A 23,971-nucleotide genomic window follows, 5' to 3' on the forward strand; every position below is an offset into this window, starting at 1 on the left:
ACCTGGCCCCCTCGCGGGACGCAGGTTGGGTCTGGAGAGGGGGAGGGAGTAGGTGGGAGGGGCTGGCGAGGAAGAAGGAGGATGCAGGGGTGGGTGAAGCTGGCTAGTAAGAGGGGAGGGGCCGGCGAGTAAAAAGGACGCAGAGGGGCGTGGGGAGCTTGCGGCACAGCTAGGGCATCCCAGCGAGGAGCGCCGCCGGGCCCCGGGGTAGGACTTGGGGTGGGGTGTCGGTGGGGCCGCCGAGGGGGGCTGATTGCATGCAATTCGGGGCATACACACAGACCGCGGGGTCTCCGGGATATCAGGGCTATCAAGGACGGGCTGGGGGATGGGAACTTGGGGACCGAGCCTAGGGATGGTGAAGATAGGGGTGCGGCTGACAGAATCAGGGTAGGCAGAGGCCGCGCGCCGCGGAGGCTGCTGGTCCCTGACGCCTTGAACCTTCCTCTCCCGCAGCCACAGCTGGGCCTGGCGGGGGAACCATGGGCGCCTCGGTCTCCAGGGGCCGGGCCGCCCGGGTCCCCGCGCCGGAGCCGGAACCCGAAGAGGCGCTGGACCTGAGCCAACTACCCCCGGAGCTGCTTCTGGTGGTGCTGAGCCACGTCCCTCCGCGCACGCTGCTCGGGCGCTGCCGCCAAGTGTGCCGGGGCTGGCGAGCCCTGGTGGACGGCCAGGCCCTGTGGCTGCTGATCCTGGCCCGCGACCACGGCGCCACCGGCCGCGCGCTGCTGCACCTCGCCCGCAGCTGCCAGTCTCCCGCCCGTAACGCCAGGCCTTGCCCCCTGGGCCGCTTCTGCGCGCGCAGACCCATCGGACGCAACCTTATTCGCAACCCCTGCGGCCAAGGTGGGATCTCGGAAGAGGAAGTCCAGGATGCCGGGCCACAGTGGAGCCGTAGAGGGGCCGGAGGGGCGGGGCCGCACTGGGACCGTTACGAGGAGCCGCAGGGGCAGGGCCGCAGTGGGACCGGTGGGAGGAGTCGGAGGGGCGGGGCAGCATTGGGAGCCAGTGGGAGGAGTCGGAGGGGCGGGGCAGCATTGGGAGCCGGTGGGAGGAGTCGGAGGGGCGGGGCAGTATTGGGAGCCGGTGGGAGGAGTCGGAGGGGCGGGGCAGCATTGGGAGGCGGGGGCAGGTGCCGGAGGGGCGGGGCAGCATTGGGAGCAGGTGTGAGGTGTCGGAGGGACGAGGCAGCATTGGCACGCAGGGCTGGCTGGGCAGGGCTTCACCGGTTGCCTGTGGGAGGGGTGGGAGTGGGGCAGTTCTGGGAGCCAGAGAGAGGGGCTGGAGGATCAGGGCTTTGCTGCACATCAGTGAGAAGGGCCAGAGGAGCGGGGCTTTGCCCTGAGCCGGTGGGAGGGGAAGGGGGCGGGGCCTCGGTGGGAAGGGTCAGGAGAGTGAGCTGCACTGTGAGCACGTGGGAGGGGCTAGGGGCGGGGTCTCACTAGGAACCAACAGGCGGGCGACTGGAACTTGGGCACAAGCCTTTTTTATTTCACAGAAGGCCTTCGAAAGTGGATGGTGCAGCACGGTGGGGACGGCTGGGTGGTGGAGGAAAACAGGACAGCCGTACCTGGGGCCCCTTCTCAGACGTGCTTCGTGACTTCATTCAGGTGAATGCCCCTGCTATCCAAAGGTCCGGCCCCTTGTTGAGAAAGGCCTGCCTGTTCTCATTACCCTGTCTCCTGCATTCCCAGCTGGTGTTACAAGAAGCAGGTCTTGGACCTAGAGGAGGAGGGTCTGTGGCCAGAACTGCTGGATAGTGGCAGGATTGAGATTTGTGTCTCTGACTGGTGAGTGTGACGATTAAAATAGCCCCTTGCTAAGCACTGACTGCATGTGACATGACCTTTTTATGGGTGACTTAATTTAGGCTTCCTAACCCCTCCTTACAGATAAAAAATCTGAAGTTGAGGCCGGCCATGGTGGCTCACACCTATAATCTCAGCACTTTGGGGGGTCGAGGCAGGCAGATCACTTGAGGTCAGGAGTTCAAGACCAGCCCAGCCAGCATGGCAAAACCTCGTCTCTACTAAAAACACACACACAAAAAAAAAAATTAGCCGGGCCTGGTAGTGCGCACCTGTAGTCCCACATACTTGGGAGGCTGAGGCAGGAGAATCACTTGAACCCAGGAAGCGGAGGTTGTACCACTGCACTCCAGCCTGGACGACAGAGTGAGACTCAGTCCCAGAAAAAATAAAAGAAACTGAAGTTCAGGGAGGTGAAGTGACAAACACACTCACAGTTCTAGTAATTAGCAGAGTACACACCTTCTGCTCATGCCCAAAAGGATGTGGATTGGAAAACAGAAGATGAGATCCAGTACAGAGACCTTTGGCCCAGCTCAGTCTTGTCTGTGAATGAATGAGATGCTCCTTGCCTTAGGAGGAGAAAACAGCATAGTTGGCCAAGAGCTTAGGTTCTGGAGCCAGACGTCCCAGATTCAAACCCTAGCTCTGCGGCTTTGTAGCCTTGGGCAAGTCACAGCATACCTCTGTTTCCGCTGTTTACAAGATAGGGCTCTTGCAAAGACAATTATTATATGACAAGCACATAGCAAGTACTTTATGTGAGCACCTTTTTTGAACCTTGATCCTGTGGGAAAGTGTATTTCAAGCCCTCAGATCATTCAGAGCTTCACAGGAAATTGAGAGGTTGGGAGAGGGGAGATGGCAGGCTGGGCGCGGTGGCTCACGCCTCTGGGAGGCCGAGGTGGGCAGATCTCTTGAGGTCAGGAGTTCGAGACCAGCCTGGCCAACATGGCAAAACCCATCTCTACTAAAAATACAAAAAATTAGCTGGGCGTGGTGGTACGTGTCTGTAGTCCCAGCTACTCAGGAGGCCGAGGCAGGAGAATCGCTTGAACCTGGGAAGTAGAGGTTGCAGTGAGCTGAGATGGTGCCACTGCACTCCAGCCTGGGCAACAGAGCGAGACTCCATCAAAAAAAAAAAAAAAGGAAAGCAAGGGGAAATGACTTGCCCTGGTCTGGTCACACAGCCTGGACTTGGCAGAACCTGGCATAAAGCCCAGAGTCAGACTCTAGAGCTTGTTCTCTGTAGTGATGGTCTTGAAACTGGGGTGCATGAAGACTTTCCAGGGGGTATATGACCCAGATGGTTTTATGGGAGCCAAATTCCAGGTCCACTACAGCCATGAGTCCCCTATTACACAATTAATCTGCTATAGGTTACATCTGTGTGGGAAGTATCATATGATTCTCCTTCCCCAATCTCTTTCTCAGTGTCCCCCTTCTCTAGTTTTATAGGAAAAAAGCCCCTCACTAAGGTGTGGTCCCCAGATGCAAGGCCAGGCAAAGTGGCCATTGGAAATTTGGGGCCTTAGCAAATTCACTTTTTTTGTTGTTGTTTTTTTTTTTTTTTTGAGACAGAGTCTCACTCGGTGGCCCAGGCTAGAGTGCAATGGTGCAATCTCAGCTCACTGCAACCTCTGCCACCCAGGTTCAAGTGATTCTCCTGCCTCAGCCTCCCGAGTAGCTGGGATTACAGGTGTGCACCACCACACCTGGCTAATTTTTGTATTTTTAGTAGAGATGGGGTTTCACCATGTTGCCCAGGCTGGTCTTGAACTGCTGACCTCAGGTGATCTGCCCACCTCGGCCTATTAAAGTGCTGGGATTACAGGTATAAGCCACTGTGCCTGGCCAGCAAATTCACTCTTTTTTTTTTTTTTTTTTTTTGAGACGGAGTCTCGCTCTGTCGCCCAGGCTGGAGTGCAGTGGCGCAATCTCGGCTCACTGCAAGCTCTGCCTCCCGGGTTCACGCCATTCTCCTGCCTCAGCCTCCTGAGTAGCTGGGACTACAGGCGCCCGCCACCGCGCCCGGCTAATTTTTTGTATTTTTAGTAGAGACGGGGTTTCACCGTGGTCTCGATCTCCTGACCTCGTGATCCGCCCGCCTCGGCCTCCCAAAGTGCTGGGATTACAGGCTTGAGCCACCGCGCCCGGCCTCACTCTTAATCAAGGCACCATAACCCTATTCCCCAACTCCATCTCATTAAGAGATACATCTCCAATAAGATTTTTTTTTTTTTTTTGGAGACAGAGTCTTGCTCTTTCACCCAGGCTGGAGTGCAGTGGCGTCATCTCGGCTCACTGCAGTCTCCACCACCTGGCCTCAAGCAATCCTCCCACCGCAGCCTCCTGAGTAACTGGCTACAGGTGCATACTGGTTAATTTCACATGCCTGGCTAATTCTTGAATTTTTTGTTTTTTTGAGACAAAGTTTCACTTGTCACCCAGGCTGGAGTGCAATGGCACAATCTCAGCTCACTGTAACCTCTGCCTCCTAGATTCAAGTGATTCTCCTGCCTCAGCCTCCCCAGTAGCTCGGATTGCAGGTGTGTACCACCACACCTGGCTAATTTTTGTATTTTTAGTAGAGACGGGGTTTCTCCATGTTGGCCAGGCCGGCCTCGAACTCCTGACCTCAGGTGATCTGCCCGCCTCTGCCTCCCAAAGTCCTGGGATTACAGGTGTGAGCCACCACGCCCAGCCATATTTTCTGTGGAGATGGGGTTTTGCCATGTCATCCTGGCTGATCTTGAACTCCTGGATTCAAGCAATCCTTCCACCTCTGCCTCCCAAAGTGCTGGGATTACAGGTGTAAGCCACCACGGCTGGCCAGATTTTATTTTTTATTATTACTTATCAAACTATGTAACATATTTGTGTTGTTTTGATCAGTGGGGTACTATTTGATTGTGATAATCAGTGGCTTCCAACTTTTGCTGCACATCATAAAGGTAGCTTTTAACACATAAAATGCCCAGGCACCATTCATACCAATTAAATCTGAGTGTCTGAGGGTGAGAGCCAGGCACAAATATTTGTTTGTTTTTTGTTTTTGAGACAGGGTCTCCCTCTATCGCCCAGGCTGGAGTGCAATGGCGTGATCTCAGCTCACTACAACCTCTGCCTCCTGGGTTCCAGCGATTCTCCTGCCTCATAGCTGGGATTACAGGCACCTGCCACCACGCCTGGCTAATTTTTGTATTTTTAGTAGAGACAAGGTTTCACCATGTTGGCCAGGCTGGTCTCGAACTCCTAACCTCAAGTGATCCACCCACCTCAGCCTCCCAAAGTGTTGGGATTACAGGCGTGAGCCACCTCGCCTGGATAGGCATCAGTATTTGTGAGAAGTTTAGAGCTCGCTACAAAGTTAGGGGATGGAATCCCTAAGACCATCCTCACTTCTGACACAATATGTCACAACAACACAAATATGTTATGTAGTTTGATGAGTAATAATTAAAAACAAAATCTGGCTGGGCATGGTGGCTCACGCCTATAATCCCAACACTTTGGGAGGTGGAGGCAGGAGGATCACCTGAGTCCAGGAGTTCAAGACCAGCCTGGGTCACATGGCAAAACCCCATCTCTACATCTTTACCAACTATAAGTTTGGAGGACTTCCAAAACCACCTTCACAATTCAATAATTCATTGGATGAACTCACAGAAAGCTACTACATACTTCTGGCTTATTACAGGGAAAAGATACAGATTAAAATCAGCCAAGAAAAGGAGGGCATAGAGCATCATCCAGGGAAGAGATCAAACACAGAGCTTCTGTTGTCCTTCTCCCATGGCATCAGGACATGTTACCATGCTGGCACTGATGTGTGACAAGATGCATGGAATTTTGTTGACCAAGGGAGTTCACTTGAGCCTCGGTGTCCAGAGTGTTTCTTGGGTTCATCACATAGGCCTGATGGATTGATGATTGCCCACGTGTTTAATCTCAGCCTCCAGGTCAACTGATGTTCCCCGACTCCCAGCCCCCACCGAAAGTCACATCGTGGGTCTTTCCGGAGACTCCCCACTGAGACTATTTATATGAGTGTGGCTGGCCCCTGCCCTAAATCATATTGGTAGATTATCCAGTACCACCTGGGTCCCCATCAAAGACACCCCTGTCTGACGCAACATTCGAAGGGTCCAGAGATCACCTCCCAGGAGTCCCTTTAGAGGAACTGGATTTGCACACACGGGAAGGGCATTTGGACAAGGCAGGACAAGGTAGGCAGACACCCAAAGAGATGGGGTGGCAGGTCCAGACTTCATGGCCTCCCTCCTCCCACAGGTGGGGAGCCCGACACGACAGCGGCTGTATGTACAGACTCCTTGTCCAACTTCTAGACGCCAACCAGACTGTTCTAGATAAATTCTCTGCTGTGCCTGATCCTATCCCACAGTGGAACAACAATGCCTGCCTTCACGTGAGTCTCCTATGGGGGTTTGGGGAAAGGATGTTGGGGGCCTATTTCTGTGAAATAAATCACCCCAAAACATAGTGGCTTAAAATCAGTGACAGTCTGGCTGGGTGCAGTGGCTCACACCTGTAATCCCAGCACTTTGGGAGGCCAAGGCAGGCGGATCACAAGGTTAGGAGTTCAAGACCAGCCTGTCCAACATGGTGAAACCCCATCTCTACTAAAAATACAAAAATTAGCTGGGCGTGGTGGCACATGCCTGTAATCCCAGCTACTCGGGAAGCTGAGGCAGGCAATCATTTGAATCCGGGAGGCAGAAGTTGCAGTGAGCCAAGATCATGCCATTGCACTCCAGCCTGGGTGACAGGGCGAGACTCTGTCTAAAAAAAAAAAAAAATCAATGACAGTCATTTGACTACTTCTCGTGATTTCTATGAGTCAGTAATTTCAGGAGGGCTCACCTGGCCGGTTCTGGCTCCTGTCTTTCAGCGTTCAAACAGTGACATTCTGATGACGCCTGGAGCTGCAGGCCAGGGTGGTGGGTGATGTGTGTGTAGCAGTTGGTGGCTGGCCAAACATCTCTTTCTTCATGTACTCTCAGAGCTTCTCCATGGGATCTCTCTTCTTGGGCTCCTTTGGGCTTCCTCACAGCATGGCGGCTCCTAGGCAGTCAGAATGCTCATGTGTTTGCTCAGGGAGGAGGGTTCTAGAGAAACAGTAGAAGCTGCCTTGCTTTTTCTGACCTAGCCTTAAAAAGTCACTTGGCCAAAGTCACTGAGCATCATTTTCACCACATTCTCGGTGACAAGCAAACCCACCTTGATTCATGGGGAAGTGAGTTAGATTCTACTTCTTTTTTTTTGAGGCAGAGTCTCGCTCCATCATCCAGGCTGGAGTGTAGTGGCATGATCTCTGCTCACTGCAACCTCCGCCTGCCAGGTTCAAGTGATTCTCCTGCCTCAGCCTCCCGAGTAGCTGGGATTACAGGCACGTGCCACCACGCCCAGCTAATTTTTTTTGTATTTTTGGTAGAGACAGGGTTTCACCATGTTGGCCAGACTGGTCTCAAACTCCTGGCCTCAAGCGAGCCACCTGCCTCGGCCTCCCAAAGTGCTGGGATTACAGGCATGAGCCATACCGCACCCGACCAGATTCCACTTTTTAATGAGGCAGTGGAAGATTCTGTAAGATTCTAGAAGAACATGTGGCCCAATGGGAGATTTTATAGCCATCCTTGGAAAATAACCATCTGCCAGAAGGCCCCAACCTCAGCTTTGGAGGGGAGGCTGTGGCACAATGGAGCTGAGCCCCTCCTCTGCCTACAGGTCACCCATGTGTTCTCCAACATCAAGATGGGCGTCCGCTTTGTGTCTTTCGAACACCGGGGCCAGGACACACAGTTCTGGGCTGGCCACTATGGAGCCCGTGTGACCAACTCCAGTGTGATCGTGCGAGTCCGTCTGTCCTAGTCCAGGACTACCCTTCTTGCAAGACAGCCTGACTGTGCCTTCCAGGGCCTGGGACCATTGGCTGGGACCCCTCATTAACCAACCAAGCACTTGTACCTCCCTGGCATACTGGGAATTCCTGGGTCCAATCAAAGGCCCTGACGGGCCCTGTCTTCAGGTTCTAGAAACTACCAGAAGAAGCTTCTTCCATCTTATCTACCTACTGCAGCTGCTGCTTTGGGGGGGCCCTACTCTACTGAGGGGAAACCCACAAGCGAGCATGGGAGAACGCCCATCCTGGAGAAGAATTCTCGCCCTCCCGTCTCTTCTCCTCCCAACCAAAACCCTCCGATCCAGCTCCAGACTTCCTTGGTCCCTTCAGGGAAGCCCTCAACTCGTCTCTGAACTTAGAATCTCATCCTTAGGGCTCAGAGAGTCCCAGCCCTAAGGGTGTGAACCTCACCTCCTGGGGCTTCCAAGCTACAGGGCTGGGACCAGGTTATGCAGCTGAAAGTCTACGTTAAAAAAAAGTTTGGGCCGGGCACAGTGGCTCATGTCTGTAATCCCAGCACTTTGGGAGGCCGAGGCAGGCGGATCACCTGAGGTCAGGAGTTCAAGACCAGCCTGGCCAACATGGTGAAACCCCGTCTCTACTAAAAATCCAAAAAATTAGCCGGGCATGGTGTTGTGCACCTGTAATTCCAGCTATTTGGGAGGCTGAGGCAGGAGAATTGCTTGAGCCCGGGAGGCAGAGGCTGCAGTGAACCAAGATCATGCCACTGCACTCCAGCCTGGGCAACACAGCGAGACTCCATCTCAAAAAAAAAAAAGTTTGGGTCAGGCGGGGTGGCTCACACCTGTAATCCCTGCACTTTGGGAGGCCAAGGTAGGAGGATCAGTTGAGCCCCAGAGTTCAAGACCAGCCTGGACAATGTAGTAAGACCCCCATCTCTACAAAAAATACAAAAGTTAGCCAGGTGAGGTAGTGCACACCTGTAGTCCAAGCTACTTAGGAGGCTTAGGTGGGAGGATCATTTGTGCCCAGGTTGAGGCTATAGTGAGCCATGATCATACCACTGCACTCCAGCCTGGGTGACAGAGCGAGACTCTGTCTCAAAAGAAAAAAAAGAATTTGGAGATGGTTCTGCCCACTCTGATTTCTCTGAAAAGCGAGGTAATTCCCTGAGCCCAACCCTGATCCTCAAGGACCTGTAATTGTGTGGTATTTAAAATTAAAACAACATTATTTTTCATTTTGACTTTTTTTCAAACAGTAAGAATAATATATCAGCAGCATGTATCTGCCAATCATATGTAATAAATTTCTTATTTTGCCACAACTGCTTCAGATCTTTTTAATAGAAATGCAGTGTTACTGCCTTGGTTGAGAATCATAAGCAGTCCCAGTTGAGGAGGGAAAACTGTACGAAAGCAAACACCAGCTGAGGCCGGGCGTGGTGGCTCACACCTGTAATCCCAGCACTTTGGGAGGCCGAGGTGGGCGGATCACTTGAGGTCAGGAGTTCAAGACCAGCATGGCCAACATGGTGAAACCCCGTCTCTACTAAAAATACAAAAATTGCTGGGCATGGTGGCTCACACCTGTAATCGCAGCACTTTGGGAGGCTGAGCCAGATGCATCATCAGAGGTCATGAGTTCGAGACCAGCCTGGCCAATATGGCGAAACCCCGTCTCTACTAAAAATACAAAAAAAAAAAAAAATTAGCCAGGCGTGGTGGTGAGCACCTGTAATCCCAGCTAATTGGGAGGCTGAGGCAGGAGAATTGCTTGAACCTGGGAGGCAGAGGTTGCCATAAACCAAGATCGCACCATTGCTATCCAGCCAGGGCAACAAGAGCAAGACTCTGTCTCAAAAAATAAACAAATAAAATTAAAATGCAAAAATTAGCCAGGCGTGGCAGCGGGCGCCTGTAATCCCAGCTAGCTGGGAGTCTGAGGCAGGAGAATCGCTTGAACCCGGGAGGCAGAGGTTGCAGTGATCCAAGATCGCTCCACTGAATTCCAGCCTGGGCGACAGAGACTTTGTCTCAAAAACAGACAAACAAACAAAAAAATTAGCCAGGCATGGCAGCACACGTCTGTAGTCCCAGCTACTCAGGAGCCTGAGGTGGGAGGATCACTTGAACCTGGGAGGCAGAGGTTGCAGTGAGCCAAGATCACACCACTGCACTCCAGTCTGGGTGACAGGGCAAAACTCTGTCTCAAACAAAAGACAATATTCGGGAAAGACTGGATGTGGTGGCGCACGCCTATAATCCCAACACTGTAGGAAGCCTAGGCAGGAGAATTGCTCAAGCCCAGGAGTTCAAGACCAGCCTAGGCAACATAGAGACACCCATCTCTACAAAAAAATTTAAAAATTTGCTGGGCATGTTGGGGGGTGTGTGCCTGTATTCTCAGCTACTTGACAGGCTGAGGTAGGAGGATCACTGGAGCCCTGGATATTGAGACCACAGCACTCCAGCCTAGGAGACGGAGTGAGACCCTGTCTCAAAAAAAAAAAAAAAAAGAGTAGAAAATATTTGGGGATAAAAACTTCCACAAAGTTCCAAAAAGTAAAAACTTGAATTTGCCCCACGCCAAGTACTATGTTGAATCCATGAGAATGAAGTGATGTGCAAACATTATACAGTTGAGCCATGAACAACGTGACGGTTGGGGTGCTGACCCTCCTTGCTGTTAAAAATCTGAGGATAGCCGGATGTGATGGCTCACACCTGTAATCCCAGCACTTTGGGAGGCTGAGGCGTGTGGATCACAATGTCAGGAGTTCAAGACCAGCCTGGCCAACATGGTGAAACCCCGTCTCTACTAAAAATACAAAAATTAGCTGGGCGTGGTGGCAGGTAACTGTAATCCCAGCTACTCCGGAGGCTGAGGCAGGAGAATTGCTTGAACCCAGGAGGCAGAGGTTGCAGTAAGCCGAGATCGCGCCACTGCACTCCAGCCTGGGCAACACGGCAAGACTCCATCTCAAAAAAAAAAAATCTGAGTATAACTTTCGATTCCCCCAAAAGTTAACTACTAATAGCCTACTGCTGACCAGAAGCCTCACTGATAACATAAATGGTCAATTAACACATATTTTGTATGTTATTATATTATATACTGTATTCTTACAATAAAGTAAACTAAAGAAAAGAAAATGTTAAGCAAATTATAAGGAAGAGAAAGTCCATTTACTATTCAGTAAGTGGAGGTGGTCATCAGAAAAGTCTTCGTCCTCGTCATCTTCACAATGAGTAGGCTGACGAGGAGGAGGAAGAGGAGGGCTGGTCTTGCTGTCTCAGAGGTGGCAAAAGTGGATGAGGAGATGGAGGTGGAGGGGGAGGCAGGACAGGCAGGTACTTTACAGAAATACATCATAGTTTCTGTCTGACTTTTTGCTTTTTCATTTCTCTAAAAATGTTTCTATATGGCACCAAAACTTCTTCCACGGTTTGCTTTAGTGTCAGTTCGTGTATCACAGAGGGGTCCATGTTGTGAAAGAAGTCAAAAACATCTTCAGTTAACATCTTCTGGCCAGGCACGGTGGCTCACGTCTGTAATCCCAGCACTTTGGCGGGGGGAGTGGATCACCTGAGGTCAGGAGTTCGAGACCAGCCTGGCCAACATGGCGAAACCCCGTCTCTAAAACTACAAAAATTAGCTAAGCGTGGTGGCGGGCGCCTGTAATCCCTGCTACTCAGGAGGCTGAGGCAGGAGAATCGCTTGAACCCGGGAGGTGGAGGTTGCAGTGAGCCGAGATTTTGCTACCGCACTCCAGCCTGGGTGACAGAGTGAGACTCCATCTCAGGGGGGAAAAAAATAATCTTCTGGTAATTCCTCTGGTGTGGTATCTATTAGCTCTTGAATTTCCCCAAGATCCATAGCTTGAAACCCTTAACCCCCTACCTTTTTTTTTTTTTTGCCATATCCACAATCTCTTTAATTATTTCCTTGATTGGCTCTGTTATAAATCCTGTGAGGTCATATACAACATATAGACACAGTTTTCTCCTGCAGGAATTTATTATTTTGGCTCAATGGCATTTGTAGCCTTTCTCTAACAAGGATGGCCTCTTCAGTGGTGTCATCCTTCCAGACTTTTCTAACGTTCTCTACGTCAGGCTTTTCTTCCATAGTGTTGACAGTCCTTTCCACAGTGTGTAATGAGCCTTAAAGGTCCTTATGACCCCCTGATCTAGAGGCTGAATCAGAGATGCTGTGTTTGGGGGCAATGAGACCACTTCGGCACCTTCATTGTTGCATTCTTGGGGTTCTTGGTGGCCAGGGACATTGTCTAATATCAAAGTAACTTACTGGCAAGGTACTTCCTAACTTCAAGGACAAAGCGTCGGTGGAACCAATCCAGAAGAAGGGTTCTCGTTGTCCAGGCCTCCTTGTTGTACAACTGAAAGACTGGCAGCCTTATCTTTCAAGGCTTGGAGGTTAGCAGTTTTCTATGTAAGGGCAGCCTCATCATAAATCTGACACCATTTGCACGCAACAGTAGAGTCAGCCTATTCCTACCTGCCTTAACTGCTCGCTTCTCTTCCTGACTAATAAATGTCCTTTCAGGCATTTTTTCCAGAATAGGGCACTTTAGTCTGCATTACAAACCTCTTCATGACCAGGCGAGGTGTGGCTCCTGCCTGTAATCCCAGCACTTTGGGAGGCCAAGTGGGGAGAATCGCTTGAGGTCAGGAGTTTGAGATCAGCCTGGCCAACATGGTGAAATCCCATCTCTACTAAAAATACAAAAAATTAGCTGGGTATGGTGGTGTGTACCTGTAATCCCAGCTACTCAGGAGGCTGAGGCAGTAGAATCGCTTGAACCCAGGAGGCAGAGGTTGCAGTGAGCTGAGATGGCCACCGCACTCCAGCCTGGGCAACAGAGCAAGGCTCTGTCTCAAAAACAAACAAACAAAAAACCCTCTTTAGGCAGATAACTTTTCTCCTCAAATGATTTTCTCATTGGCACCTGAGAACCCATCTGCTGCCTTTTGGTCGGTAGAAGCCGCCTCTCCTGTTACCTTGATTTTTTTTCAGCCAAACTCTTTAAAATTATCAAACCATCCTTTGCTGGCATTAAACTCTCCAGATTTATGTCCTTCACCTTCCTTTAGCTTTAAGTTGTCATATAATGGCTACACTTTTCTAGAATTATATTAGAGTCTATAGGTATGTCTTTCTTTTTTTTTTTTTTTTTTTGAGACAGAGTCTCACTCTGTTGCCCAGGCTGGAGTGCAATGGTGCAATCTCGGCTCACTGCAAGCTCTGCCTCCTGGGTTCATGCTATTCTCCTGCCTCAGCCACCCGAGTAGCTGGGACTATAGGTGCCCGCCACCATGCCCAGCTAATTTTTTTGTATTTTTAGTAGAGACGGGGTTTCACCATGTTAGCCAGGATGGTCTCGATCTCCTGACCTCGTGATCCGCCCACCTTGGCCTCCCAAAGTGCTGGGATTACAGGCGTGAGCCACTGTGCCCGGCAGGTATGCCTTTCTTACAGCAATTCTGCACCCACAGAAAAACTGCATTTTCTTTCTTTTTTTTTTTTTTTTTTTGTGATAGAGTCTTGCTCTATCACCCAGGCTAGAGTGCAGTGGCATGATCTGGGCTCACTGCAACCTCCGTCTCCTGGGTTCAAGTGATTCTTGTGTCTCAGCCTCCCAAGTAGCTGGGATTACAGGCACCCACCACCATGCCCAGTTAATTTTTGTATTTTTGGTAGAGACAGGGTTTCGCCACATTGGCCAGCTGTTCTCAAACTCCTGGCCTCAAGTGATCCACCCACCTCAGCCTCCCAAACTGCTGGGATTCCAGGCATGAGCCATCACACCTGGCTTTGCATTTTCAGTATGAGATAAAAAGGTATTTCACAAAAAGTGCAAGGATTTCCTGCCTGCCAGCATAACTGTGACCACTTCAGGAATTTCATTTTCTTTTTTTTTTACAATGCTCCTCAATGCTGAATTCATCTTGAAATGTCAGGCAACTGCAGCTGCAGACCTCAATCTATGGTACATATCAAGCAAATCAACTCTCTTATAATGTCATGACTTGTCTACTTCTTGGGAGCACTTTTAGTTTCACCAGTGGCCCTTTGTATGGGTCCCGTGGTGTTATTCAGGGTTTACGATATTGCACTCAACAAGATGAACAATGAACGAGAACCGGAAGATATCACTGTTTACTGCGCTATGCAATTTATTGGAGAAACGAACTCCTTGGAGATGATTAGTATCACATGGTGTTTAAGCTGATACAACACTTCCGCTCACTGCAATAACAACAGGAGGTGGCTATGAAATTATTACAGTAGTACAGTATTACTTCAGTTAATTTTGTGCAATTATGATTTCACACTGCATCTTTGCATTGATTTACATTTGTCTCAACTGCAAACGGTACCATGCAAAGTCTGTGTTTATGTGTGTAAGTTTTGGCCAACATGGTGAAACCCCATCTCTACTAAAAATACAAAAAATTAGCTGGGCATGGTGGCGGGTGCCCGTAAGCCCAGTTACTTGGGAGGCTGAGGCAGGAGGATCACTTGAACCCGGGAGGTGGAGGTTGCAGCGAGCGAGATTGCACCATTGCACTCCAGCCTTAGCATCAAGAGCAAAACTCCATCACAAAAAAAAAAATTAGTAAACAAAGTATATGGGAGGATGTGTGGAGGTTATATGCAAATATCACTGCATTTTATATAAGGACTTGAGTATCTGTGGATTTTGGGATCCGTGGGAGTTTCTGGAACCAATCCCATGGATACCAAAGACTGACTGTAGATTCTACCCATTTCTTCAGCCTACAGGTTGCAGCAACCCTGCCTTCTATTCCAACTATTAAGTGTTGAATATATTGATAGACATTTGAGTAGGTTTGCAATGAGAAAAAAAAAAGGGAGAAATTTGAAAAGCTCCTTGTATTTTGTGACTGTTTCATCTAGATGGATGTATGTTTGTTTGTTTGTTTTGTTTTGTTTTGTTTTTTTTGAGACAGTCTCGCTGTTGCCCAAGCTGGAGTGCAGTGGCTCAATCTCAGGTCACTGTAACCTCCACCTCCCAGGTTCAGGTGATTCTCAGCCTCCTGAGTAAGTGGCATTACAGGAACACACCACCATGCCCAGATAATTTTTCGTATTTTTAGTCAAGACAGGGTTTCACTATGTTGGCTGCGCTGGTCTCAAACTCCTGACCTCAGGTGATCCACCCTCCTCGGCCTCCCAAAGTGCTGGGATTACAGGCATGAGCTACCACACCCGGCCTAAATGTATGATTTTTTAAATCAATGTAAAATGTTTATGCTTGCACTATACACTGTGAGGATCATCTGGATTAGGGAAAGCTGCAAAAATCATTGTGTGTGTATAAAACAAATCCCTTGCTTTTTGCCAACAATGGGAGGATTGGAATTTAAATTCTGTGAGTATTGGAAACAGAACAAGTACAGTCTCTGTCAATGATGATTCCTGCCATGATTTTGGCTTACTGGAGCCTTTGGAGAAAGTAAGAAGCAGTAAAAAGAGCGACGCAATCTCTGGATGGAAATAAACTTTTGGAGTTTCACTTTAAAACAAAAAATTATTTTTTGAGACAGGATCTCACACTCTCACCCAGGCTGGAGTGCAGTGGCGCGATCATGGCTCACTGCAGCCTCGACTTCCTGGGCTCAAATGATCCTCCTGCTTCAGCCTCCTGAGTAGTTAGGACTACAGGCACATGCCACCACACCCAGCTACTTTTAGAGTTTTAAAAAACACTTTCTATTTTGCTAATAAGTCCTTGTTAAAATCAAATGCTGGACCCTTAAAGGCAGCTGATGAGGCAGCCTGGTGTGCATATTTTTTTGTATGTCTGAAAAAGTTTCATTTATTTAATATACTTTTTTTTTTTTTGAGACGGTCTCACTCTGTTGCCCAGGCTGGAGTACAACAGTGCAATCTCATCTCACTGCATCCTTGACCTCCTAGACTCAAGCAATCCTCCCACCTCAGCCTCTTGAGTAGTTGGAATTACAGGTGCATGTGCCACCACACCCAGCTAATTTTTGTTTTTTTGGTTTTTGGTTTTTTTTTTCAAATTAGAGACAAGGTCTCACTATGTTGCCCAGGCTGGTCTCGAACTCCTGAGTTCAAGTTATCTTCCCACCTCAGCCTCCCAAAGTGCTAGGATTACAGGCGTGAGCCACTGGGCCCAGCCTAGACTTTATTTTTAGAGCAGTTTTAGGTTCACAGCAAAATTGAGCAGAAACTACAGAGTTCTCTTATATTCCCTGTTCCCCCAGCCCCTACGCACACACACACACCCCCTTCCTGCTATCAACATCCCCCACCAGAGTGGTACATGTTATAATCAATGAACCTATGTTGACACATCCTTATCACCCAAAATCCATAGTTTGCATTAGGGTCACACTTGGTGTTGTGCATTCTCTGGATTTGGACAAATGTGTAATGACATCTACCATTGTGGTATCACACAGACTAGTTTCACTGCCCTAAAAGTCCTCTGTGCTCTACCAATTCACTCCTCCCTCCCTCAACCCTGGATGACCACTGGTCTTTTTGTTTGTTTTGTTTTCGTTTTGAGACGGAGTCTTACGCTGTCACCCAGGCTGGAGTGCAGTGGCATGATCTTGGCTCACTGCAGCCTCCACCTCCCGGGTCCAAGAGATACTCCCACCTCAGCCTCCCGAGTAGCTGGGATTACAGGTGCCCGCTACCACGTCTGGCTAATTTTTTTTGTATTTTTAGTTGAGATGGAGTTTTACCATGTGGCCAGGCTGTTCTTGAACTCCTGACCTCAAACGATCTACACGCCTCAGCCTCCCAAAGTGCTGGGATTATAGGCGTAAGCCACCTCGCCTGGCCGACCACTGATTTTTATATTGACTCCATAGTTTTGCCTTTTCCAGAATGTCATATTGATGGAATCATACAGTATGTATCCTTATCTAATTGGTCTCTTACTTAGTGATATGTAGTTAAGGTTCCTCCAGGTCTTTTCATGGCTTGATAGATCACTTTTAGAGACAGGGCCTCGCTCTGTTTCCCAGGCTGAAGTGCAGTATCATGATCAGACCATGGCTCACTGCAGCCTAAAATTCCTGGACTCAAGCGAGCCTCCTGCCTCAGCCTCCCAAGTAGCTGGGACTACAGGCACGTGCCACCACACCTGGCTAATACTTTTTTTTTTAAGATGAGGTCTTGCTTTGTTGCCCAGGCTGGTCTCAAACTCCTGGGCTCAAGCAATCCACCCACCTTGGCTTCCCAGTGTGCTGGGATTACAGGTGTGAGCCACAGCCCCCAACCTTTTTTTTTTTTTTTTGAGACAGAGTCTTGCTCTGTTGCCCAAGCTGGAGTGCAATGGCGTGATCTCGGCTCACTGCAAACTCCATCTTCAGGTTCAAGTGATTCTCTTCCCTCAGCCTCCCAAGTAGTTGGGATTACAGGCACACACCATCCTTATTGATGAGTTTTAAGAGTTCTTTGTACATTTTGAATAATAGTCCTTTATCAGATATGTCTTCTGCAAATCCCTTCTCCCAGTCCGTGGTTGTCTTCTCTTTTTCTTGAAGGTATGCACTTTTGTTTGTTTGTTTGTTTTTCATTTTTTGGACAAGGTCTCACTCTGTTACCCAAGCTGGAGTACAATGATGCAGTCATGGCTCACTGCAGCCTTGACCTCCTGGGCTCAAGCAATCCTCCTACCTCAGCCTCCTAAGTAACTGGGACTACAGGTGCCCACCTCCACGCCCAGTTAATTTTAATTTTTTTTTCTTTTTTTTTTGTAGAGACACAGTTTCACTATGTTGCCTGGGCTGGTCTTGAACTCCTGTGCTCAAGCAATCCTCCCGCCTCAGCCTCCCATAGTGCTGGGATTACAGGCACGAACCACTGCGTCCAGCCCGTGCTTGTTTTTGAGTGCACCAATTCCAGCTCTAAGATTGACAAAGTAAAAGGGCTTAGGAAAGCCTTGTTTATCACTTGTACTTGAAACGGAACCTTCTAGCCTGTAGCATCTTGGCTTTGCTGCTGCCAAAGAACAGCCACTGACTTGTGGCTTCCTGAATTCACAGATCCTAATGGCCTGGACCTGACTGTAAGCCAAAACCTGATACTGCTGTCTGCTCTGTGCTGTTTCAGTCTCAGCATGTGCTGTGCTAAATTAAAAACGGGCACACATTCCAGGAACAGGACTTCGACTATGAGACCATTGCAGACTTAGGACACCCTCTATGGGACCTAAACTGAAAACATCATGAATGCTGGCTGGACCATATGGATCACATAAAAATGCCTACAGGAAAGGGCTTCTTTTTTTTTTTTTGAGACGGAGTCTCACTGTCTCACCCAGGCTGGAGTGCAGTAGTGCTATCTCAGCTCACTGCAAGCTCCGCCTCCCGGGTTCACGCCATTCTCCTGCCTCAGCCTCCTGAGTAGCTGGAACTACAGGCACCCGCCACCACGCCCGGCTAATTTTTTGTATTTTTAGTAGAGACGGGGTTTCACCGTATTAGCCAGGATGGTCTCCATCTCCTGACCTCGTGATCCACCTGCCTTGGCCTCCCAAAGTGCTGGGATTACAGACATGAGCCACCGCGCACGGCCAGGGAAAGGGCTTCTTTGAGGAAACCATCTACAATCAACTGGCTTCTTGGCTCTATATTTCTTTCTTTTTATTATTTTTTTTTAATGTGTTTTTTAGACGGAGTCTCCTGTCACCCAGGCTGGAGTGCAGTGGTGTGATCTCAGCTCACTGCAACCTCCACCTCCTGGGTTCAAGCAATTCTCCTGCCTCAGCCTCCCGAGTAGCTGGGATTACAGGCATACGCCACCATGCCTGGCTAATTTTTGTATTTTTCGTAGAGACAGGGCTTCACCATGTTGGCCAGGCTGGTCCCGAACTCCTGACCTCAGGTGATCCTCCTGCCTCGGCCTCCCAAAGTGCTGGGATTGCAGGCATGAGCCACTGCGCCTGGCCATCGAATGTATTTCTAACCTGTGATTCCTGCCAAAAGCTGTAAGTTCAAGGAGGGTACCTCTCAGGAACTGTGACCCCTCTGACTGCTTCTGGACACTTGGGAGACGCCTCATTTCTGTTGCCTTGTGCTCAACTTTCTGGATTAGTTGCAAGTTGCAACTGTGGCCTGTAGCCTGACTCTACTTCCCCACTTCTCTCCTGCTACAACACACACCTTAGGAAGGCAGTTTGATTACTGATGCAGTGGTCCCCAGAAAGGGATTGAGATTTTGCAGGAAGTTCGTTGGATGATGATCGGGAAAGAGGTTGTAGAAAACCATTTTGAAAATTTAGGATTTCTGTTTTTTTGTTTGTTTGTTCGTTTGTTTTGAGACAGGGTCTCACTCTGTTGCCCAGGCTGGAGTGCAGTAGCGCCATCTTGACTCACTGCAACCTCTACCTCCCAGGTTCAAGCAATTGTCCTGCCTCAGCCTCCCAAGTACCAAGGACTACAGGCCCGCACCTCCACATCTGGCTAATTTTTGTATTTTTTTAGTAGAGTCAGGGTTTCACTATGTTGGCCAGGCTGGTCTCAAACTCCCAACCTCAGGTGATCCGGCCTCCTTGGCCTCCCAAAGTACTGGGATTACAGGCATAAGCCATCGTGCCCCACCCCCTCTGTTCTTGATATGTAAGCTGATAACAAAAAAAAAAGAAGAAGAAAATTTAGAATTTCATCCTGACCAATTCCTGGACGTGATGTGTCTTTCTAGTCAACTTGTATAAAAATGTTTCTTCTGTGAAATGCTTCCATCCCTTTTGTATCCAACCCTTCTGGATGAAACATTTAGATGAGAATTTGAAAATGAGGTTGAGCACGGTGGCTCACGCCTGTAATCCCAACACTTTGGGAGGCCGAGGTGGGTGGATCTCCTGAGGTCGGGAGTTTGAGACCAGCCTGGTCAACATGGAGAAACCCTATCTCTATTAAAAATACAAAATGAGTCGGACGTGGTGGCCCATGCCTGTAATCCCAGCTACTCAGAAGGCTGAGGCAGGAGAATTGCTTGAACCCGGGAGGCTGAGGTTGCGGTAAGCAAAGATCGCGCCATCACACTCCAGCCTGAGCAACAAGAGCGAAACTGTCTCAAAAAAAAAAAAAAGTTAATAAATTCAGGACATTTTGGGGATACAAATCAATATTGAAAATCAGGGCTCGGCCGGGCACGGTGGCTCATGCCTGTAATCCCAGCACTTTGGGAGGCCAAGGTAGGCGGATCACGAGGTCAGGAGATCAAGACCATCCTGGCTAACATGGTAAACCACATCTTTACTAAAAAAAAAAAAATACAAAAAATTAGCCGGGCATGGTGGTGGGCACCTGTAGTACCAGCTACTCGGAAAGCTGAGGCAGGTGAATGACGTGAACCCGGGAGGTGGAACTTGCAGTGAGCTGAGATTGCGTCACTGTACTCCAGCCTGGGATGACAGAGCGAGACTCCGTCTCAAAAAAAAAAAAAAAAAAAAAAAGAAAATCAGGGCTCAGCATAGTGGCTTATGCCTATAATTCTCAACACTTTGGGAGGCGAGGTGGGAGGATTGCTTGAGGCCAAGAGTTCAAGACCAGCCAGGGCAACCAAGGGAGACCCCCCCCTCCGATCTCTGCAAAAAATAAGAAAAGAAAATTAGTTGTATTTCAATACACTAGCAACGCCAATCAAAATGAAATTAAGAAAACAATTCTATATACTGAAAACTACAACATTACTGAAAGAAATTAAATAGGAGCTAAATAAATAGATACCCCATGTTCATCAACTGGAAGACTTTATATTTTTAAGATGACAATACTCCCTAAATTGATCTACAGATTCAGTTGCAATGCCTATCAAAAAAAAATTTTTTTGAGAGAGAGAGTTTTGCTCCGTTGCCCAGGTTGGAGTCCAGTGGCACAGTCTCAGCTCACTGCAACCTCCGCCTCCCAGGTTCAAGCAACTCTCATGCCTCCACCTTCCAGGTAGCTGGGATTACAGGCGGGTGACACCATGCCCAGCTAATTTTTTGTATTTTTAGTAGAGACGGCGTTTCACCATGTTGCCCAGGGTGGTCTCAAAGTCCTGACCTCCGGTGGTCCACCCGCCTCAGCCTCCCAAAGTGCTGGAATTACTGGCGTGAGCCACTGTGCCCCGCCACCTATCAAAATTTAAAAGCCTTTTTTTTTTTTTTTTTTTGCAGAAATGGACAAGCTGATCGCAAAATTCAAATGGAATTGCAAGAGGTTCCAAATAGCCAAAACAATCTTGAAAAAGAAGAACAAACTTGGAGGATTCACACTTTCCAGTTTCAAAACTTACTACAAAGCTACAGTAATCAGAACACTGTGGTCCCGGCATAAGTGATGTTGGACAAGTGAGCCCCAAAGTGAGACTTAGCCCATGAGGTTCTTGGCTTTGCCCAGGAAAGAATTCAAGGCCAAGCCAATGGTAGAAGAAAACAGCTTTATTGAAGGGGCAGTGTTACAGCTCCAGCCCTGTTCCAACTCTGACTACTCCTGCACAGCAGGGCTGTGGGCAGAGACTAGCAGCTCAGGGCAGTTTTGCAGTCATTTATATCTACTTTTAACACATGCAGATTAAGGGGCGATTTGTGCAAAAATTTCTAGGGAATGGGTAATAACTTTTGGGTCAAGTCAATGCCATGGAATAACTCCCTGGTGTTGCGATGCCAATGGTAAACTGACATGGCGCACTGATCGGCATGTCTTATGGAAAGCTCATTCCACCCCAGCCCTGTTTCAGCTAGTCCTCAATTTGGTCCAGTGTCCGAGCCCTGCCTCTGGAGTTAAGTCCCACCTCCTACCTCATAAGGAGAGACGTAAATCAATGGAATAGAATCGAGAGTCCAGAAATAAACTCATACATCGATGATCAATTGATTTTCGACAACGGTACCAAGACCATTCAGTGGGGGAAAGAATCATTTTCACCAAATGGTGCTGGATAACCACATCCAAAGGAGTGCAACTGGGCCCCTATCTCACACCATATACAGAAATTAAATCAAAGTGCCTCAAACACTAAGAGCTAAAACTATAACATTCTTAGAAGAATACAGGGATACATCTTTATGACCTTGATTTGGTAATTGATTTTTAGATAACACTAAAAGCACAAGCAACAATAGAAAAAAAAAAAAGTAAATTTGACCTCATCAAAATTTTAAACTTTTAGGCTGGGTGCAGTGGCTCACACCTCTAATCCCAGCACTTAGGGAGGCTGAAGCAGGAGGATCACTTGAGCCCAGGAGTTCGAGACCAGCCTGGCCAACATGGTGAAACCCTGCCTCTACTAAAAATATAAAAATTAGCCAGGAGTGGTGGTGGCCACCTATACTCCCAGCTACTCGGGAGGCTGAGGCCTGAGAATCACTTGAACCCAGGGGGCGCAGGTTGCAGTGAGCCGAGATCACGCCACTGCACTCCAGCTTGGGGGACAGAGTGAGACTCTGTCTCAAAAACAAACAAACAACAACAAAAAAAAAACCACAACTTTGTGCATCAAAGGACACAACAAAATAACAAAAAGACAACCCACAGACTGGGAAAGAATGTTTTGCAAATTATATATCTGATAAGGGTGTAGTATCCAAAATATATAAAGAACTCTTACAACTCAACAATAAAAGATAAGCAACTCAGTTTTCAAATGGGCAAAGGACTTGAATAGGTATTTTTCCAAAGAAGATATACCAGTGTTCAGTAAGTGCATGAAAAGATGTTCAACAGCATTAATCCTTAGGGAAATGCAGGTCAAAGCCACAGTGAAATACCACTTCCTACCCAGTAGGATGAATATGAGCAAAAAGAAAAAAAGAAGAAAACAACAAGTGTTGGTGATGATATGGAGAAATTACAACCCTCACACATTGCTGATGGGCATATAAAATGGCGCAGCTGCTTTAGAAAGCCGTTTGTCATTTCTTCTAAAAGCTAAACATAGAATTCTACTGTATGACACAGCAATTCTACTCCTACATATATACCCAAGAGGATTTAAAACAAGTTTTCGAATAAAATATTGTACACAAATGTTCATAACTGCATTATTCATAGAGACAAAGAGTGGAAACAACCAAATGTCCTTCAACTGATGAATGGATAAACCAAAAGTGGTCCATCCATACAATGGGAAATTATTCCATCATAAAAAGGAATAGGCTGGGCGTGGAGGCTCACACCTGTAATCCCAACATTTTAGGAGGCCAAGGAGGGCAGATCACTTGAGGTCAGGAGTTTGAGACCAGCCTGGACAATATGGTGAAACCCCGTCTCTACTAAAAATACAAAAAATTAGCTAGACGTGGTGGCAGGCGCCTGTAATCCCAGCTACTCTGAAGGCTGAGGCAGGAGAATTGCTTGAACTCGGGAGGTGAAGGTTGTGGTGAGCCAGGATCACCCCTCTGTACTCCAGCCTGGGTGATGGAGCGAGACTGTGTCTCAAAACAAACATACAAAAAAGGAATGAAATACTGATATATGCTGCAATATGGATGAACCTTGAAAACATGCTAAATGAAAGAAGGCCACATATTGTATGAATCCATTTATATGAATTGCCCAGAATAGGAAAATCTGTTGAGACAGGAAATAGATTAGCAGTTGCCAGGGAGGAAGAGGAAGGATGGAGAGTGACTGCTCACAGGTACATGGTTTGTTTGGGGTGATTTGGGAACCGGATGGTGGTGATGGTTGTACAACATTGTGAATGTACCAAAAAACACTGAATTATATACAGTTTTAAATGACTAAAATAGTGATTTATATATTGTATGAATTTTACCTCCGTAAAAATGGAAAAAAAATCTAAAGTTATAATGACCGAATGAGACATACTGATTTCGTAACAAAAAGGCAAAAACAGAGCCGGTTACATTAGCACATGCTTGTAATCCCAGCTACTCGAAAGGCTGAGGCAGAAGGATCACTTGAGCCCAGGAGTTCAAGTCCAGCCTGGGCAACATAGTGAGACCCCATTTATATTTAAATAAACAAAACTTTCTTTTTTTTTTTTGAGACAGAGTCTCACTCTGTTGCTCAGGCTGGAGTGCAGTGGCACCGTCTTGGCTCACTGCAACCTCTGGTTCCCAGGTTCAAGTGATTCTCGTGCCTCAGCCTCCCAAGTAACTGGGACTATAGGCACACACCACCATGCCTAGCTAATTTTTTGTATTTTTAGTAGAGACGGAGTTTCACCATGTTGGCCAGGCTGGTCTCGAACTCCTAAGCTCAGGCAACCGCTCACCTCAGCCTCCCAAATTGCT

At 48.2% G+C, this 23,971-nt stretch overlaps 1 protein-coding gene across 7 annotated transcripts; it reads left to right on the top strand.

Moving 5' to 3' along the window:
- Positions 1-23,461, top strand: FBXO27 (F-box protein 27). 7 transcript variants are annotated; one of them, XM_063621207.1, is made up of 7 exons: positions 1-24; positions 457-846; positions 1,499-1,610; positions 1,695-1,790; positions 6,102-6,237; positions 17,484-17,644; positions 20,888-23,461. In XM_063621207.1, the coding sequence occupies exons 2-7, from the start codon at positions 483-485 to the stop codon at positions 21,045-21,047; spliced, it is 1,029 nt and encodes a 342-aa protein (XP_063477277.1). In that variant the 5' UTR covers positions 1-24; positions 457-482; the 3' UTR covers positions 21,048-23,461. The 7 variants fall into 7 exon arrangements, with proteins under 7 accessions (XP_063477277.1, XP_055106542.2, XP_055106544.1 ...); XM_055250567.2 differs by lacking the exon at positions 1-24 and adding an exon at positions 55-207 and having other exon boundaries at positions 1,502-1,610; XM_055250566.2 differs by lacking the exon at positions 1-24 and adding an exon at positions 59-207.
- Positions 23,462-23,971: the final 510 nt, after the last annotated feature.

Source organism: Symphalangus syndactylus, chromosome 17 (genome assembly GCF_028878055.3).
Source record: "Symphalangus syndactylus isolate Jambi chromosome 17, NHGRI_mSymSyn1-v2.1_pri, whole genome shotgun sequence".
Classification (NCBI taxonomy): Eukaryota; Metazoa; Chordata; class Mammalia; order Primates; family Hylobatidae; genus Symphalangus; species Symphalangus syndactylus.

Excerpts from the sequence above, each read along its gene's own strand:
- FBXO27 (XM_063621207.1), top strand. The coding sequence starts at position 483 with ATGGGCGCCTCGGTCTCCAGGGGCCGGGCCGCCCGGGTCCCCGCGCCG. Across the intron at positions 1,611-1,694 it reads TGCTTCGTGACTTCATTCAG|CTGGTGTTACAAGAAGCAGG; the intron begins GTGAATGCCCCT and ends CTGCATTCCCAG. Across the intron at positions 17,645-20,887 it reads CCAGCTCTAAGATTGACAAA|AAATGGACAAGCTGATCGCA; the intron begins GTAAAAGGGCTT and ends TTTTTTTTGCAG.